Here is a 19,716-nt window from a genome sequence, read left to right as displayed (position 1 = left end):
TCTCAAACTTGCAGTTTATGCAACTGAAAGGTACTAGGAAAAAATCCAAGTACAAAAAAGAAGAATTAGGTTGAAAAAATGAGAATTATTAACATCTTTCAGTAAAACAAGTGGTAATTAGCAACGTATGGTTTAAAGATGATACTGGATCTACTTTGGAACAAAGACTCTCCAAATTTCATGTTGTGCAGAGCACGGTGGCAAAAGCAGCTTCTGTTCAGAGAGGTCCCTGTGAGACAGTGACTATCAAGTGATGTGAGCTGTTGTGCAGCCTGATGTCTGGCAAAGCTGCTGCTCAGTTGGTCCATATGTCTGCTTGGCTGTGTGCTTTCCAGAGTGACTCTCCCCTGTAGTGTTGTGGCATCTCACTGTCTGATTTGGGGCACCTCACTGCAAGAGAGACCCAGGCAAGTTGGAACAAATCCAGGGAAGGGCCACAGAAATGCTAAAGGGATTAGAGGGAATGACCTATGATGAGGAAAGGTGAAAAGAACGAAATGTTTAGAACCTCTAAGCCTGTTACATGGGCACAGAAATAGTAACGGAGTTTCCTGTGCCAGCACAGAGGAGAGTTGGATCAAGTCTCTCTCCTTTTACATTCCTATTAAGGTAACTAGAGCTGAGCAAAATGGCTGTTCATCACTTTGAACTCTTTGCAAAAAACATTTAGCTGTTCTTCTTGAAGTTCAGGATGTTGTATTTCACTGCCAGGGGACATTCTGAGTCTGTTAAAAAAAATCACCACAGAATCTCCATGAGTCTTGCAGAAAGTCGGAGCAGGTGAGGCTTAACTTAGTGTGTGGGGCCCAGCAATAATCCACATTGCAAGTTGTTCCAGAGGCCAGAAAACAAAAACAAAAGCTCTGGAATGGCTGGAGTCACCTTAGCTATATGATCTTTGATCTGTTTTGATATTAAGGACTTTTGCCTCTGGAGCACGATCTACCCAGAATTGGTCATGTATCAGTGTCCCCAGCTATGAAGATGTAGGGGGAGTTGTTGCTACCCTTGATTTGCCATCAGGCAGTCACTGTTTTCCTGCCTTGGGGCAGAAGGCTTTTTATCTGAGTTTGTGTCAGTCCTAGGAGACTGATCCCCCCCCCTTTTTTTTTTTTTTTTTTTTTTTTTTTTTTTTTTCTTTTACCCAGGGGAGGAAGTACCTCAGGAGGTCCTCTGTGGATCTGGGGCTTTTTAGGAGACAGAAGCTGGGATCAGAACTCCACTGACTAAATCTGACAGTACAGCTCTTATCGTGCCTTTTTTATAGTGTCATCCTCTGTCTGACTTTAATATTACAACTCCAGTTCCTTCTCTTACGGAGTTCCTCAGTGCAAAATAGTGTTTTATGGTGGTTTTGCCTTCCGTTTTGACCCTAATCTGATGTTATTGTGCCCAATGATCTTCAGATTTTTACTACAAATGCACTTCTCAGATAGGGAAATGTTCCAGAATCTTGCTAGCACAGCAGCTTTCAGCTTTGCTGTGAGATGCTATGATCTGGTCTCAGCTAGTGAAGCTTCATCTTCTTCCACACAGTCAGCTGGCATTACACCGGGAGATCTGCAATCTGTCTAGGTGCCCTGCGGGATTAAAGATGAATGCAACCGCAGCAATTATTCCTGTAACTGCTCCATGGCCTCTAGATGAGTGTGACCCTCTGGGCAAAGCACGGGCATTCATCAGCTCATCATGCTGTCCCTGGGAGGGACCAAGGTCTTCCTCTCAAGTAGCACCATGCAAAGCAGCCGAGGAACGTGAGATGTCTGCCCATACTCTCAAGGTCAACAGTCTTGCCAAATAACAAACTTGGCTGATCGATCCCAGAGGTAGGAGATGAGGTCAAACATTGAGGATGAAACAAGAGGAGGGAAAATTAGGAGGTACTCGGGTCAAATGAGATAATAAGGATGCGAGACCGTGAAGTTGCGACATATCAGACATGTACATTCGTATCAACAGACACACGGATGTGATACATCTTTTGGCCTGTCCCCTAATGGGTTTGACCCCTTGGCAGAAGGAGTTGTCACCAGTACCAGGTAAATAGGCTGAAACTGAAATAGAACTCAACCACATGACCATGGTATAGTAACCTTAAACCAGCAGAGCGTCCAAGAAGAAAAGTCAAGCATTCCCAGGCAGTCAGAATTCTGTTAGGTTTTCTTAAAAGCCCTTTGACAAATTATCATGCTGAAGGGACAATTTAACCTCTTATGTTAATAGTATTCTCAATTAGAAAGCGTCTGAGACAGGAAAGAAATGGTAGACACACCATCCCAGGAAAGAAAAATAAGTCAATTTTCAGCATGATAAACAGTAACACAGATCACTCACAAAGATCAGGGTTGTGGTGTTTGGTCCATGTGTTAATGATCTGGGAAGTGGGTGAACAATGAGGCTCTGCAGATGACATCAAGTTATCAAGGAAGACAGAAGTACTCCAGAGGATCCTCATAAAGCTGGATGCACAGACAGCACAGTGGCAGATGAAATACGTTGTAGATTGTGGCAAAACATTACACACCAGAAGGCATTGATTTGATTTTTCATGCATCTTAATGGATTCTAAATTAACTGTAGCAACTCAGGAAAAGATCTTAGGATTGCAGTAAGTAACTTGCTGATACTCTCTGTTGAAGATATTACAACAATTTACATTTTAATTTAAAAACAAACAAAAAAAAGCAAACAGTGTAAGGAGTTATATAATAGATAGTCTGAAAATAACACTGAAAATATGGTAACGTCAGTAGGTAATTGATGGCATGCCTTTGTCTTGACTACTGTCCAGACCTTCAGCTGGTGAAGTGATGGAGCAGTGCCAGTTTCATGCTGTGAGGAGTTGGCTCATTGAACTCTGTTCTGGACTGAACAGAAATAGCCAGACTAGAGGAAGTTCAGAGATGGATGATGAAGCAGATAAGAGTCTGCAAAAACTTCTGCGTGAAGAATAATCTATAGATAATGAAGAGCTGAATGAGGAGATCATGGCAAAAGTACATTTCCTGAGAGGGAGAGTCTGGAGTTGTTCAGGGAGCCTGAAAGACTACACATACAGTATAGAAAAATGAAAGTGAGATTTTTGGTTTTTTTTTTTTTAATATACTACATAACTAATCCCTGGAACTCATTGCCTTAAGATATCATCATACTCCATACTCATCAGTGCTCAAAAAAAAAAAAAAAAGACTGAACATTTATATCAGGAGTAAGACTATCTGTGCCTACAACAAATAAGAAGAGCTTGCAGATTTGGTAAAGATGCTGTCCTTTCCATATACCTAAGAGCATAACTCTGTCTAAGGAGCAGAAAAATAAGAACATCTTCATGCAAAACCTTTATACTAATAAATTAAAGAAAGATTAAGAATTAAGATTAAACTAAATGAAACTTCTAATCAGATGGCTTTCCTTCAGCTTCTAAGGTTCCCTTTTAGTGATGATAGTGAAGCAGGGTGGGGGGAAGGAATCCAACATGAAAATTAATCAGACTTCTGTATTAGAAATGAAAACCCAATCTCAGCAGATCCTTCCTGCAGGGTCTGCTAGTAAACTTTTTCTTAGAGCTTGTGCAGCACATCCTGAACTAACTAAACCTCTTTATCACCTGGCCTGCCACACACAGGTTCAGTTCTTTATGCTGTCCCAGGGGCAGAGTGTGCTCTGGGTGGGTTGTGCCTCATGAGCAGTGATGCCCCTTCCCAGCCCTGCAGCCTGTGAACAGCTTGAAGTTGAGATCTACACGAATAGCCTTGACTTTATGCTAGTGTGAATTCTTGTGTGGAGTAGGTGAGCAGTTCTTTGTGAGTTGTACTGATATTCCAGAAGGACAAGTACCTGGGTGGGGCAGGGAAAGAAAGGGGGAGTACTCAGTGGTGGTGGTGTTCAGCTTCCTGAGCCAACTGGAGTTGGACTGTGGTGGGAAAGGGAGGGCTCTCTTGACCAACCTGGAGCTGGGTTTGGCCAGGAGGCCACTGAGTGCCTTTGATCTCTCCCTGCAGGCTGCTCGGCAGAATGGCCACAGAGGAGCGGCACCTCTCCTCCAGCTGTGGGTCCTTCATCAAGACCGAGCCCTCCAGCCCATCTTCTGGCATCGATGCCATCAGCCACCACAGCCCCAGCGGCTCCTCCGATGCTAGTGGTGGCTACGGCATCGCCATGGGAGGCCACCCCAATGGCCTTGACTCACCACCCATGTTCAATGGCACGGGGATTGGTGGTGGGTCCTGCCGTAAGCGTTACGACGACTGTGCCAGCGCCATCATGGAGGACTCGCCCACCAAGTGCGAGTACATGCTCAATGCCATCCCCAAGCGGCTCTGCCTGGTGTGTGGGGACATTGCTTCTGGGTATCACTACGGCGTGGCTTCCTGTGAGGCGTGCAAAGCCTTCTTCAAGAGGACTATACAAGGTATGGTGGGAAGGGAGGGAAACTGAGATATTCACTCCATAGCAAAAAAGGGGAGGTGGTCCCAGAGACTGCTGAGACTGCAGTGTTTTCATGTCATATAAAAGAGGCCAAGAAAGGGTGAATGTAATTCACCTAATCCTCTGTTCTCTCTATGGCTCTCTGTTGCCCCACTGACTCTTACTCTTTTGCTATGCCATGTGGAAAGCATGGCCATCTCTAAGGCACTGGCCTGTTCCCTGTCAGGATTTTGGTGATTTGTCACCGTTGAATCTCCTGTGATTGAATGTGAACTTTTATTTGGACTTCTGACAGTCAGCACTGACCCTGTCCTTCCTCTAGCATTTGGACCTATTCCCAGTGTTTTTGGCACACTCAGGTGTTAAAGGAGGGACAGGGTAGTATTCTGAAGGAAGACCTTAGGGGCAATTTATATAGGAAGAGGCTGAAAAACTAACCCCTTGTGGGAGCAATACTGGAGCATTTCTGTGGCAGAGAAGAAGAGAGACCTAACCTGGAGAGAAGGAGGAGAAGACTGAGAAACTTCTGATGAGTTTTCAGAGAAAATAAAAAGAAAATTATGCAAGGTAGCAGTTACTAATGCCTGTGTTAGTCTGGGTGATACATGTCAGCTGATTTAATCCCAAAAAGGAAGAGTGCTTCCTTCCAACACCCTCTCCCCAGCACAGCCTTATCCTCCCTGTTCCCTAATTCATTGCCTGTTAACGTGTAACAGATGGGGGAAAGGAATAAGCAGAGATTTCTCTCACCCTGTCAGCAGCTTGGGCTAGCAACTGAGGTACAAAAATGCTTTATTCCCAAGAGTGGGAGAGTCGAGTGTGCTGTGCCTGGGGGTGAGCAACTTCAGCTATGGAGCTAAAGGGGAGTTGCCAGCAAATAGGGCTGCAAAGTTTGGTTGAGTCAAGAAAATGCGCCATTCCCAGGACTCTGCTGCAGTGCATGCAATACCAAGCACACATTTTCCCCTAGGTATGAGGACAAAAGGATTTAAGTATCACATAAGAGACAGCAAGTGGCAAAAGCATTTCCAAAAAGAAATCCTGCAATTATATTACGTTCAGTAGATGTATAAAGCATCTAACTGAAGTGGGAAAATATCTATCCAGTCAGCCTAACAGCAATATATGGAGCAGAAACCATGCAGATATATATGTTATACAGTTGCATTCCCTGCTAGTTTCAAAAGACTTGCCATGATTCTGGTATCTGGGAATGGCATTGACTCAATGATTTGAACACAGAGATGGAGCTATGACCCCAGGATTTCACAGGTGCTCAGGAGATGCAGTAGGTAAATTAATCATCAGGCTTTTGTGGATTTGGATAAGCCATTTCACTTCTCTCTGCTTGGTTGTTGAAAGACAAAAAACTAATGACTATTATGAGAGTACTTAATCTCTGGGCCCTAATTTTGGTGACTTTATTAAGTAACAGAGGTGCATACTGCTGTAAAATGGCTCTAAATCTCTCCTGGATTATTAGACTCCTGCAGCCCTACCTACAGCTTCATGCTTAGTTCTCCCTTCAGCTGCTCTCCTCCCCTGCTACAAATGACCCCAGTCTGCCTATTGTTTTTTTCAGCTGCATTAGCTCATGTAAAACCTGCATGTCTTGAGGCAGGAGGATCTTGCAATAGCCTCTTTGCTCCCCCTGCTGCTGCCAGAGCAGTGAGAAGAACGGGCATACAAGCTGCAGACCTTCTTTGAGCCTGGAAGCTCTGCAACTCACTTCCCCCCTAAGCCAGGTGAGGCTAGGATGCCCTGGACAGCAAGGGGGCTATTGGTTTTCAAGCAGGAGAAGGTAGTCTCCGTACCACCATGGACATGGCTGGTTATCTCTGAGGTCACTACTATTGTTCTGTGGGAGTTATGCATCAGTAGGATTATTCCAAAGAAAAGCAGAATTTTTACCAAGTCAGATCTTTCCAAGGAGAACTTTGATGACAGGAGAAAAAAAGAAGTCTAAACTAAGCCAGGATCACTCACCACATCCTAACGTGTCCCACAGGTTATGGAGGGGTCACACCTGTGACTTCACTCTTTTGACTTTGCAGCAGCACTGGCAGAGCTTGAGATGGAGAGGAAAAACCTGGGATGAGACGACAGCACGTGCCACTAGGTTCCAGGCCTTTTTCTCTGAACATGGTATTTTGAACTATAGGGCTGGGCTTCCACACTTTGAGGCAGAGTCATAAACTCTGAACTGACTTGAAACATTTTTGATCAGCTAGGCTGTGTGACAAAATTTTAATTCTATTTCTTTTTCATTGTATCACCTTCTGGGAACTGTGCTTTGAGTCCCCATTACATTCTAGTGGCAGTCTGCATTCACCTCCATGATGCAAGTGTTCTCCATAAAAACTTGAGCCACTGTGCATGAGCCACTTTGTGAGTATTGTGGAAAGTGCAGTCTAGCAAAGATAAGTGAGAACCTGAGTTTTGGTCATGTTGAAATGTGCTGATACTGGTGCTTAAAGGAGATCTCACTTAAAACCAAAAATTTCCTATTAGTTGAATATTAAGGAACTTGTCTCTTACATGAAATATAATGGGGTTTGGATGTTTCTGCATTAAATTTTTTTAGTTTCTCTTCCATGGAAATTCTAAATAATCCTTTCATCCAAATTTAGGACAAAGGTAAATACTAAATTTCTTACAAGTCACAATTTTAAAATCTAACTCCACTCTATTTCTTCTTTTAATGATTTGCTTAGTAAGTAGTGCATTATATATCAAACAACTATATTGTAATTATCTTTTTTTTTCTTTTTGCTAGTCATTACAACTGGTAGGTAGTTTTGCCTGTTCTGAATGTTAACTAGTAGCAGTGCTATGTAACAATATGAGCCCTTTATTATTCAGCATAGTCCTGAGTACAGCTATCCTTCCTCAATTTTTAATTTTCAAAAAGTGAAAATTAAGGCTATTTCTAAAATGACCCATTAATTAAAAATAAAAGCTTACAGCTCAACAAAATAAACTTGAATTAGGATTTTCCTCTCTGATCTTTGTGAACCATCTCTGTGCTTGGAACTCATAAGGTGATACAACAGACTTGTAAGGAGTGATACTGGGGAGAACTGGTTATTGGAGAGTCAGAGGGAAGAGATGCATTTACCATCATATTCTGAACAGGCAGGTTTATGTATCAGGCCAAGTGCCTGCATCTGTGCATTCCCTGCTTGAGTCTTGGGAGCTTCAAACTCCAAGTGTAGCAACACAATTGCTGTGCTGAGATGCCCTCAAGCCAATAAGGAGCTTAGAATGTGGATAATGCAGCTCAGAAGACTTGTAGGGATTTATAACAGGCTTGTAACTAAATCCATAGTCTTTTAGGGCTTCCTGGTTGTCATTACAGTGGTTAGAGTGGCTCCTGGGAAGGGGGAGGTAGTTGAGAGGATGTACTTGTTTTGCTGACCAGAAGAGCCTTGCCATTCACAGGGTCAGCAAAGGGTCTGTGAGATGCAGAAAGGAGGTTTTGTGTCCCTGCAGTAGTGGTCATGGTAGCCAGACACTGTCCTATCCTTCTGTCCTCAGAAACCTGGCTGCTTCTTCTCAGGTGGGAAGTTCACAGGCAAAAACCAGGATATGTTCTGAGCTTCCAAAAACTTTTGAAACATAACCAGGGAAGTGCAGTATTCCTGGGATCTAGTGCCTGAGTGCTGCTTACTATTCACAGCTCTAGCACTTGGATTCAGAAAACCATCTCCAGTGCAACTCAACTCTATTAGACTTGTGGGATTTTTTACCTCAGTTCATCTCTACAGATAACTCTGTGCAGAAGTATCTTTTCTGTGGAACTTTAGTAAAGTATTTCTGTATCAAACAAGTCAAACTTGCTGCCAGCAGAGAGACGCAGGGTCCATCTCCTTCATCCTTGTGCAAGCAAGAGGCTGGTTTAAGTGAGGTTGTGTTAAATGTCCAGGTGCTCTTTCATGGAGCAGGAGCCATATGTGCCACCCTGAGGAAACCAATGGTGCTGGTGTTTACAGAATCACAGAATTGTCACGATTGGAAAAGGTGTCTTAAGATCACCACATACAACTGTCAACACACCCCCAGTGAACAAATAAAATATATTTCTCGGTATCTGTGTCACCATGCCCACTAGAGCATGGCTGGAAGTGCCTCATCTTTACAGTTTTTAAGTTCTTCCAGACGTGGTGACTCTACCACCTTCCTGAGCAGTCTGCTCCAATGCCTGACTACTCTCTCAGTGAAGAAATTCTTCCAAATATCTAGTCTAAACCTCCTCTAGTGCAACTTCAGGTCATTTCCTCTAGTCCTATCATTATTCACTTGAGAGAAGAGGCCAACACCCACCTCCATACAATCTCCTTTCAGGTAGTTGTAGAGAGCAGTAAGGTCTCCTCTCAGCCTTCTCTTCTCCAAACTAAACATTCCCAGTTCCCTCAGACTCTCCTCACAGGGCTTGTTCTCCAGAGCCTTCACCAGCTGTTGCCCTTCTCTGAACTCACTCCCACAATTTGATGTCTTTCTTGTAGCAAGGGTCCTGGAACCAAACACAATACTCAAGTTGTGGGACTCTGCAGTTCTCCAAGATCAAAAAATTGATCTGTCACTTCAGTGGTCCATGGGTCTTTCTTAGAGCCTCTCATCTAAAGGCTTTAAAGTACAGTTAGACCTTAATGAATCAAGATTCATGATCTCCCAAGAAGGCAGATATGATGCTCTTATCATTTAAGAGATAAGCAAACTAGGACACTGAGAGGAAGTGATTTGCCCTCCAAGGCCATATATGAAGGCACAGAACAAATCCAAATTCTGATGTAGTCATGTATCACTTTTTTTTTTAAGACTTTTTTCAAGTTAATCCTCTGTCGTGGCACCAGTGAGTTCCTAGCAGGTTTTTCAGAGCGAATGTTAATATTATCTAAGTCAAGGAAATCTCCTCTGTTACACAACAGTTCAAAGAAATGCCTTGTCTATTAGACTATCTCATTTCCTGCCTTTCATCCTGGGCCACAGAATCTGCTGTTTATGACACACAGTGACTTGGCTCAGATTTTATACTTGCATACGGACTTGTCCATGTGCACCCTTGTGTGCACCTCAGCTGCTGCAGTGAAGGGGAAACACTCCCTGAGCCCCTTGTGCCGGCAGCTGAGCTGCTGGTGTGACCGCCAGCCACTGGGAGGCTGCTGGAATTTTTATGAGTTAATCTCATCACTTTATCACAGGGCACTTACAGAAATTACAGGGAGCTGTGAGCAGCTCACTGTGCTGGCAGCCAGCCCCAGGACCCATAAAAGAAATTGAGACACGCACACACACACGCAAACACACAAGTCAGAGAACTTTGTTAAAGTTTTAGAAACCATAGTTTTTCTTGGGCAAGTTCTGCTTGGGTAGTGCCGACTGTACCTTCCCTGGTATTGCCCCCAGCTATAGCTCTCAATCCCTGCAGCACAGAGCAATATTTGGCTACTGACATAAAACTCCATTAACTTTGGCAGCGTTGTGTTGTGTGAAGAGGGTACAGTGGGCCTCATCTCTAGCATTTGTGTATGTAGAGTGGGCTGTAAGACACATTGCTGCTGCTTTCTTCCTTCAGACAGGGCACAGTGTGTGGAAGTCAATCAATCAGACTTGCTCAACAGAACATCATCCCACCAGTGCTGGGTGTATTTTTTCACCTGTGTAAACCAGGTGGCTGCTGCACTACATGGTGGTCACTGCTTTCCAGTCCAGGAAGGGGAGCTTGCCTGGTGCTCACCCTCCTCTGCCACTGCTCCTGTTAACAGTCATGATCACAGTACTGGTCCTGGCTCTGATGAAGAAAGTGGGCATTGAAACTAAGTCCAAAGTGAGACTGTGGGTTTTTTTATCCTAGGTTTGTTCCTGCTCTGTTCCTTCCTGTGTAAGGCACAGCAAGTATTTGATCATGGGGTCAGGGCCTCCATACTCACGGGTGTGCTGGAGTTCTGTATCTATAGCAGGAGTTTGTTTATTACCTTGAAATCAAACCTGAATCTCAATTCCAGCTCTCTGAGAACCTTGATAGGTTGATGGTTATTGAAATTCAGGTGCTGCACAATGATGAAATACAGTCTGAATGGAAACACCTTGTGCAGCACAATCTGCTCCTACAGACAAACTGCATTTGGGGGCCAGATGAGCAACAGTGAGGAATGGGATGGCTGGGCTGGAGCTTAAGGGAAAGTTGTAAGTCTTTTGACAAAACAAGATTCAAGAAGTAAAAGGTTTATAACTAGCAGGCAGATCACCTTTAGGGTTTGGATGCCCAAAGGTTTATGTGCCTTGAGGTTTCACCCAGCATGGGCCAGACATAGTAAGATAAATCAAATGGTGCTTTCTTCCTTTTGAACTTGTGCTCCGTCTTTCAGTTCAGATTCCCAATGGGCTTTCCAACTGTTTGAATAGCCCCAAGGTCTAATCACCCCGGGAAACTCGTAGATGTCTAATTGTTGGTCTTTAGATGGAGGAGGAAGGAGTCCTGAAAGAACATAGAAATCCATTGCAGAACAAAAATCAAGTCCTGTCCCAGTGCTACTTAATTGTAAATTCAACTTCTAATCTGATGTTATATAAAGTCCATACTGTATGTTGTCTCAGCTCTTACCTACACTCCACCCTACAGCTCTGAGTGAACTCTTGAATCTGAATTTTCTGCTCTAAACCATCAAACCAACTTTTCTGTTCTTCTGAACTGAGCTTAGAAATCTTTCTTGGAGGTTCCTGATTTATGCAGTAGCTAGACTTCCTTAAATAGATTGTCATTGTCAATGCATCACTGTCAAGCTTGGATTTCAGTCCTGCTCCACAACAAACATTGAATAGCCTTCTTCAGAAACACTACCTCCAAAGTGAATGGCAGGATGGAGGCAGCTGTTCCTTTTTATTGTCTTCTAGGATTAAGTAATCATTGCATTACACTTTGATCCAGTATAATTCTGTCTTCATATCAGACCCTCACGTCAATGTTTCAATTACATTCTTGGCTTACAATAAAATTCAGTGTGACCAGAAACAAACATGGGCCACTGCTTTCCCTCTTATTTTCTTTTGTGACAGTGTTGTGAGGTGATCCTAAATGAAAGGAAATGAGGAAGAAATACTGATGCTCTGTGCAGAGGGATGAGAGGCAGGTGCATAAGGACTAATAAAGAAAAACTGGAAAGATTTGCATAGAGAGCCTGTGTTCTTTTTACCGGACCTCTTACCCATCTTTCTCAATCCAGACTTACTGCTTCCTTACTAGCTGTAGTATGCCAGCTGGCAGGAGGAAGCAAATGAGGAAATGCCAACTTTGAGCTACCTGATCCCCCAAGCAAGGCAAGAAAGGACAGGTGGCATCCATCCCACAGACCTGGAGCAAGACTGGCAGCAAGGGGAATGCTGCTAATGTCTGAGCTCCCACTCTCAGCTGTGGACTTTAGGGAACAGGCCATGTTATAGGTGATGCAGCACAGGGGATGATGAGGTGCCTGAAGGACATATAGTACAGGAAAGCCCAACATTGTAGTCAGTCCCTTGGACAGGTTTCTCCCAATACTTAAAGCATTATTGCTTTTTTCTGCAGTGTGCTCTAGTAAGCCATCATCAGCCAGCTGTGGTCCCAGAGTGTGTGCAAATGACTGAGCAAACTTACAGCATATACAGACTGATGGTGGTGGGAATATTTGGACCTATCCCAGGATCAGTAGAGAGAATGTGATTCATAGGTGACAATCTCTGTCTTTGATTGCAGGCAATATTGAATACAGCTGCCCGGCCACCAATGAATGTGAGATCACAAAACGGAGGCGCAAGTCCTGTCAGGCCTGTCGCTTCATGAAGTGCCTCAAAGTGGGGATGCTAAAGGAAGGTAAGACAGAGTCAGACTGAGAATTGCTTTCTGTCTCCATCTGGGACTCCATGCCTTGCTGGATATCCTAGGTAACTACACACGTGCCCTCTGGCTTTCTGAAGGCATCTTTTTACAGGCTTTGTAAGAAGAGCATGTCAGTGCATGGGCATTGATCAAGAGGGCAGTCCAGAGAGGAGAGATTTATACTCAGCACCTTCATGCCAGCATATTACTTCCAGCACTTGCAAATTTGACAAATAATTGGAAACTGTCTGTGCCAGACTTTCTTTTTCCCAAAGGAAATCCAGGCTAGGGGGTGTTGCTCTTCTTGCCTTCCAGGTCATTATGCAGTGTTGGGGAGGAGAGGCTCTTGAATGATCATGACTGGATTGGCTGGGATTTTTAAGGGAAGGATGGAGTTAATGCAGAGCTATGTCACAGTGTGCAACGAAGGTCTGCCCATATTCTTACTGAGGAGGCTTTCTGAAGACAGTGAGTAGCACAGGTTTGGCTGGGAGCTGTGGGTTCCTAGCCCTGCATGGGGCTGAGCTCAGCCTATTGATCTGTTCTGTGCTCTCTGAGCAGTGTTCAGCTTCTCTCTTGTACTGCTTTTCCTCCCTCCACCCCCCTCCCCAGTCCTTGTCCATTCAAGGTGAACCACAGGGAATTCAGCAGCAATTAAACACATTCTTATAGATTGACTTTAAAGCTTTGCTTCCCTTGGGTCCCTCTGGGAGAGGCATCAAGGGGAGGAGGGGAAAGGAAAGAGAAACATTGCATGTAACTCTCTGCATTGCTGTACCTGGCAGAGCATGGTCTCCCCAGTTTAACTGCGAGGAACAGCAGTGGGCTGCAGTCTGCTCAAGTCCTGTATGCTGGAACCAAGAAGCCAGCACACAGCTTGCTTGCAGGTCCTATTGTCATAGCAGCTGGTGATGAATTGTACAATGTCACTTGAGTGCGCGTTGCTTTGCACTAAGGCTTTTTCATTTCTTGAGAGACAAGGTGGTGGCAGCCAATGTTGTTAAGAATGTAGATTAGATGTTAAACCCTGTTCTTTGATGGATGTGTAGCTTCTCTGGTTAAATATCTTCCTGCTAGAGCACACCAGTTACCAAGGGGAGGTGATGCAGCCTTGTGTAGTCTGGCCCTGCCCGACTATGAGGGAGGGCCTCTCTACACCTGACCTAGGTGTAGAGAATGTAGACTTGGAGGATCTTGATCCACTGCTGGGAGGAAGGCACCTACTTTTGTAGTCATAGAGGGACCTCTGGAAACCTTCTTCTGTACATGTTAGTTCAGGGAGGGGATATATCCCCATACTCCCACACCAGTCCACACTGATGACACTAGCTTTAGTGGGAGCACAGATTGGTTATGCACAGTAGCCTGCTCATATGAATCTCATAAAACAACCTTAAAAGCCTGATGTGCCTCTCCTGTCACTGCAGAGCAGCAGCAAGGGTCTGGGCTTGATGGCTGCCTCTGCTGCCCAGTATCCAAGCAGTTGAGCCTCTAGGAGCTGGCAGCTGGGGGACCAGAGTCACAGGATCAATCCTGCGAGTTCAGCACAGTCCAGAGCAGGGTCCTGTGGAGGGTTTTGTGACTCAGCCTCCAAACTGTGTGGAAATGGTTAACTCCTTCCAAATCAGAGTTGGACTAGAAAGAAATGTAGCTTCACTCACACCGTGCTGTGCCTGAACTCTTGAGACCCATGGGATACTACTCCTGGCAAACCAAAATTTGACTCTAAGGCTGCTTTTGTGCTGAAGTGTATTTAGTTATTCATACACAGATTGATTTGGCATCATTAAAGCCACTGGGGAAGGGTGGTTTGCTATTGATCTTTGTGTATCTGTGGTCCTGCCCATAATATTTAGAGCTGTGGAATATACAGTATAAAGATTTATTGATAGTAGGGGGATGCAAGACCGCATGACAGTGTCAAAAGGAGCAGAGAGGAACCACACTAGCAGCCTGGAAATAGGACTTCTGTGCCCCAACACAGGATGGTAAAGTGACATTAGGCAGGCATCCTTTTTTCTCTTTCTTCTGCTTTTTTCCTGAGCTGAGAAATAAAAGTCATACTGCTTTGCTTTGCAAAAAGATTATGAGGAGCAATTAGTTAACTTTATGTGAAGCCTGGTGGAAGCACAAAGTATTAATATGCATAATTCAATCAATACATATCTTTAAAAGCAAAACCCAAAAAGGGTGAAAGAATTGTTTTAGTCTTTGGCCTCAACGGAGCCAGGATTTTCTGGAAAGAACAAATCCATAATTGTTTGACTTGCTCAAAAATGCAGAATTGACAGGGGATTTTGGATTAGAAGAGGTTCATTGGTATTTTCTATCTCTGATCTGTCATCCTGTCGGCCCATCCATACCTTTCTTCTGCCACAGCAGGAGTGTTCCCAGCTGTACATTTCTAGTAGTTTAAATGTTTTTAAAAATCCCCAATGTCTTTGTTTCCCCAGACAGCCTATTCTACAGTGTCCAAACAGTCAATAGGGCAAAATGTGTCTTGATACTTTAGCCATGATTTTCTTTTTTCCTTTCAGCAGTTTCCTTTCCTACTTTGCCTTGATGTACCTCTTGCTTCCTTGGGCTCATCCATGGCAGAAGGTTGCTAAGCCAGGTTGATCACCTGCTCAGTTACCAGGAGCTTGGGGAAGAACAGCCTTATAGTTAAAGGCAAGATCTAGAAACGAGTTCTTCCCTTGGCAAGTTTCTTGTTGATATCCTTGCCACTGGGCTGGTAACTTGGTAGGGACATTTCTGGGTAGAGGAAATATCCTTCCTCTGAAGAAGAATATGGGAGTATGATATTTCATTAGAACATAATTAAAGGCATCATGATTTTTTCTCATTAAGGGAGGAAATATATTCCTGATTCTTGTTGTCATAACTAATGTATATATCACCTTTTGACCACTGGTCTTGTGGCATTAGCCTGCTCTTCAGGCGGAAGGCCCCACTATTCAAAGATGGCAAAAACAGGTGAGCATGACTTCAAGCTTCTGCAGCACACTTGAAATGTTCAGCTTGATGCCACAGGAGACACTTAGGCCCTCCCTTTGAAGAGTGCAGATGAGGGTCACCAGACATCTCTTCTCTCTACATGGGCTGCATCTGGGCAAACAACCGTGAATGCAGCCCTTTAAGATCTAAGGAGACTGTGCCTAACACAGAAGTGCAGGTTATTCAGGGAATGCTGAGTGAATGAGGATCAGGGCAGGAAGACAGCCAATGGAGAAATCAATAGGTGTCTCAGATATCCAGACCACTTTCTTTAAAAGAGCTCTGATCAATGCATTGCAACAAGGGAACTGCATGGACACCAGAGCTTTGCTGTCTCAGGTTCTCCTGGTGTGACGCTGCAGGGCAGGCGAGACTTGCTGGGAAAAGTGGCAGGCAGAAAACTGCCTACGGAACCCAAGTAGCTCAGAAGTTGGCCTGTCTGGCTGCCTGTCTCTCACTTTCCCCTTCCATTTGGAGTGTGCCCCCAGAGAGCATTAATTAGCCCCTCACTAGTGGGCTCAGATAGGCAGCTGCTGAATCTGGAGTCCAGGATTCCAGCAGACTCCAGTCCCAGTGCCCCTGTGAAGAGGCACCATCCCCAGAAAATGTGCATGTTGCTGCTCTTGGCCTTGCTGAAACACCAGCCTTGCTGAAACACCTGAATAACTTCTTCACAGCTTCATCCAGTAGAATCACAGCCCCCTGCTCTGTAAAAATCAGTGAAGCCTGAGCAGCCTCTGGTACTGCTGTCTCCAAATGGAGAAGACAGTATCTGTGTACCTGCCTGGTTAGGGAGGATAGAGAGTGAAGGAAAACATTCCCTACAGCTTACAGAAAGGCATTGTTCAGAGCTGGGCATCCCTGTCTTGGTCCACCCCATCACCTCTCTTTGCTCCCAGCAACGAATTTTGTACCCACAATACCAAAGTTCTTGAGCTCTGACATCTACAAAGTAGATCTAGATCCCTCTAGGTCTCTTTAATGATGAAGAGAGAAATTTCAGTGGTTTGGCAGATCTTTTTTAAAACCTCCATATACCTTGTCAGTGTCAGGGAGAATATTCCTTTGCCACTCACAATTTAGCCACCCATGGCCTTTCTGTTCTACAACAATTTTCTTGGTCTTCAAGAGGTAGATGTAATTTCTGTTGAAACATGGCTTGTATAAGTGGGCTCAGAGGTTTGATTTTGGACATTGTCTGGTTAAACACAACCTCACACCTCTGGTGTCTCCCTGAAGTCACAGTCCTGTCTATCACTTTGCAGAACAGCACCATGATGAGGACAGTGATGTCAGTCCTTCTTTATGTGTCAGTCAGTGTTGTGGGTTGACTCTGGCTGGCCACCAGGTGCCTGCCACTCCTGCTACTCAGAAGGGCAGGAGAGAAAATATTATGAAAAAAGCATGAGTCAATATAATGACAGGGAGATTGCTCAGCAGTTACTGCCATGGGCAATACTAGACTTGGGGAAAATTAATTTATTTATTGCCTCTTAATCAGAGAGTAGGATATTGAGAAATAAAAAGTAAACAAAACCACTTTCCTCCCACTTCAGCTTCTTCCCAGGCTCAATTCACTCATGACATCTACCCCCTCTCCTGCCTTCCGCCAGAGCAGCACAGGTAGATAGGGACTGGGGTTTGTGGTCAGTTATTAACACTTCACCTCTGCTGCTCCTTCATCCTCAGGCTGTTCGCCTGCTCTAGCATGGGGTGCCTCCCACACAGTCAGTCCTTCAAGAACGTCTCCTTTGGCTCATGGAGAGTCTGTTTTGGAGCTTTCTGGAGCTATTTTTGTCTGAGATGGGGGCAGCTTCTGATCTCTTCTTACAGAAGCCAGCCCTGCAGCCCCTGCTATGAAAACATTGCCATGTAAACTCAATACATGAAAGGGATATGTTCTGAGATCATGGGAAGAGGGACAGGGATAATAGGTGAGGTGCAATGGGATGTCAAGGCCTCTCATTACAGGACTCATCTTCGGGTGGAAATGGCAGAAAGGCAAACTGAGGAGAGGCAGTACTGGACATACCAAACCATACACCGTACCAAACAGGGCAAAGTAGATGTTGTCTGGGCATTCAGGCCTTTACAGTTGTGGAAGCCTGGCAGAACTTTTTCTTCAATTATTTTTTTCTTCTGTTCATTTTCTTGGAGACATCACTGTTTGGCTTCCAAGAAAGAGGGCAAAGACTGAAAGGGCCCTGGGGATGTGTCCTGTGTTAGATCAGGTATACCTTATTTCAGAAAGTAGAAGATATTTCTGTAGTCCCCCAAATCTACATACATTTCTTGTGATAAAATCAGGAGCGGGAATTCCCAGGATAGGAAAGCTGCCCTGAATGAGGTGCTTCACCTTACACTGAATGTGTGCAAGTTGTCTTCTAGCCTAGCCTCCTGGCTCTGAGCTATTTCTTGTATGGTGAACGTCTACAAATGCAAGAAAGGAAGGTAGAGGAAGGTAGTCTTGAGCTAGACACAGAAAAAGGAGGCTCTTCAGCAGCAAGAGAGAGGTTAGGCAATTATCCAGGAAAGGCATATGCTTTGTTTTATCTATATGACTCTCTTTCTTCCTAGAAGTATTTGCTCTGGTGTTGTAATCCCAAGTACAAACATTCCTTTCCCAGGCTTTGCTCCTTTGTTTCTAATGAATTTCCATAAGAAAGGCTAGAGAACATGTAAAAATTCAACAGTACACCCAAGATCTTTGTTACAAATCCCTCATGCTTTTGGACTCCCAACTGTTTAATCTAATTTCTGTTGTAGTAATTGCTGGAATAGCCAGGTAGTGAAATATGAATGAGAAGTGAACAGAAGAGAGCCACAAAGTTCATTCTTCTCATCTTCCTCCTAATTATTCCCCTTTCCCTTCTGTCCCCCGTGTATTTGGGAAAATCCTGCCTCCCTGGAACCTGCAAAAACCTGATAACCTTTGTGCTTCTTAAGTGCCTTCATCTGAGTGGGTGCTGGAGGGGTGGGTCCCCACTTCAGGGATGGTGAGCCTGCAATCTCCAGATTTCAGAATTGGCTGTTTCTTTTGTCAGTGCATCTCCTGTTCAAGACTCTGGCTAATAAGGAAACCCTGTAGCCAGCTTCCCTACTTCTAGTGGGCTATAGTTAGTCCTAACTCTGCTGTTTCCCTTACCAGCTAGTGGCTGCTACTGTAAATGTTTCCCAAGGAAATAAACCACCCTGGGCCAGCCTGGGTCTGTGATGTTATAAATTGGATGCAGTCATTTAGTATCTAAACAAGGGATTCCAAAAAATGGCAATCTCAAACTACTTCTACTTAGTAACTTTGCCTTCATCCTTCATTAAAATCCAGATAACTGACTTAACATCAGAACTTGTTTTCAGCAACATAACCAAATGGAGTGTGTTTCATTTCTGCCTTCAAGTGAAAGAATCTCAATGGAACATCGCTTCCAGCAGCCTCTGCCTCCTGCCCCCATCCCTGCTTCCAGACCATGTGTTCTCAAACAGATATTTGATTTCAGTGAAAGCTCAGCTGACATCCCCGCAATATGCTCAGGTTCTTGCTTTGTGCTTCCTGGGAAGGATGAGGGCTCCTGCGGGGATTCTGGGTAATTGGGTTAGTGGCCAGCTCATGTCAGGAAATTAAAAGGCAGACCCGATCAGGTTGCTGCTGCATGCTATTTAATGGCTTTGTATTTATAGAGTACTCTGCCTCCAGCCAGAAATATCACTATTGGAAGCATCCAGATGAAAAAAAGAGAATGAAAAACTATTTTTCTCTCTCTAAAATTCTCCTGTGTTTAAAAAACAGACAGGCAACCCCCTGTCCTTTGAAACAGGATCTCCAGGTGCAGTGAGTGGCATCTTGATGTCTATATCAACCACATCCAAGTATTTTGCAAGGTGTGAATCGAGCATTTCTGTTGCGGCTGGAGCTGGGCTGGGTGATGCTGTGACACCAAGCATGTGCTGCCTTTGGTAGGGCAGTGGTAATTCCACAAACTGAAGGCTGTCTTCAAAGTGCACATCGGGCTGACAGCAGCTGCTGCCTCTTTTCTGGCTGTAAGACTGGTGCATCCAGAACCCTCCCCATAGCTTGTGCCATATCCAGTAGATTATGAATCCCTTCAATTTGATTCCTCCCATGTATTTTGAAATGTTAATCTGCCTACTTTCTTGACAAGCCTAACTAAATCTCCATTCTACAAAATATGAAGTCCAGACTCCATCAATTTTCATCTGTATGGATTCATAGGGGCATCCCCTGTACACTTTGTGATAAACACCTTGTGCATACTGTCACCAGAAACTGTGCTTATTGTTTTCTAACAGATATAGAAAATAGGAAGCTGATAAAAGTGGCAACCATCCAGGGTTGTTTAGACTCCAACTGTTGTACTATAAGCTTCTAGGCAGTTCTGACAACACTGTAGGTGAGCGAGAGTAGGGTGGGACTGAAT

General features: G+C 44.4%; 1 protein-coding gene across 7 annotated transcripts in view; it reads left to right on the top strand.

Moving 5' to 3' along the window:
- ESRRB (estrogen related receptor beta) overlaps positions 1–19,716 on the top strand; it is a 124,963-nt gene that overhangs the window by 81,007 nt on the left and 24,240 nt on the right. For 6 of the 7 annotated variants that reach the window (XM_071745922.1, XM_071745924.1, XM_071745926.1 and 3 more), the window contains 2 exons: positions 4,002–4,411; positions 12,161–12,277. In XM_071745922.1, coding sequence (XP_071602023.1) covers positions 4,002–4,411; positions 12,161–12,277 — 527 coding nt within the window. The remainder of the gene's footprint in view (positions 1–4,001; positions 4,412–12,160; positions 12,278–19,716) is intronic. The other variant, XM_071745927.1, reaches the window with a different exon arrangement.

The sequence above is a fragment of the Heliangelus exortis genome, chromosome 5, assembly GCF_036169615.1.
Source record: "Heliangelus exortis chromosome 5, bHelExo1.hap1, whole genome shotgun sequence".
NCBI classification, from domain to species: domain Eukaryota; kingdom Metazoa; phylum Chordata; class Aves; order Apodiformes; family Trochilidae; genus Heliangelus; species Heliangelus exortis.
This window is presented reverse-complemented; position numbering and strand designations above follow the sequence as displayed.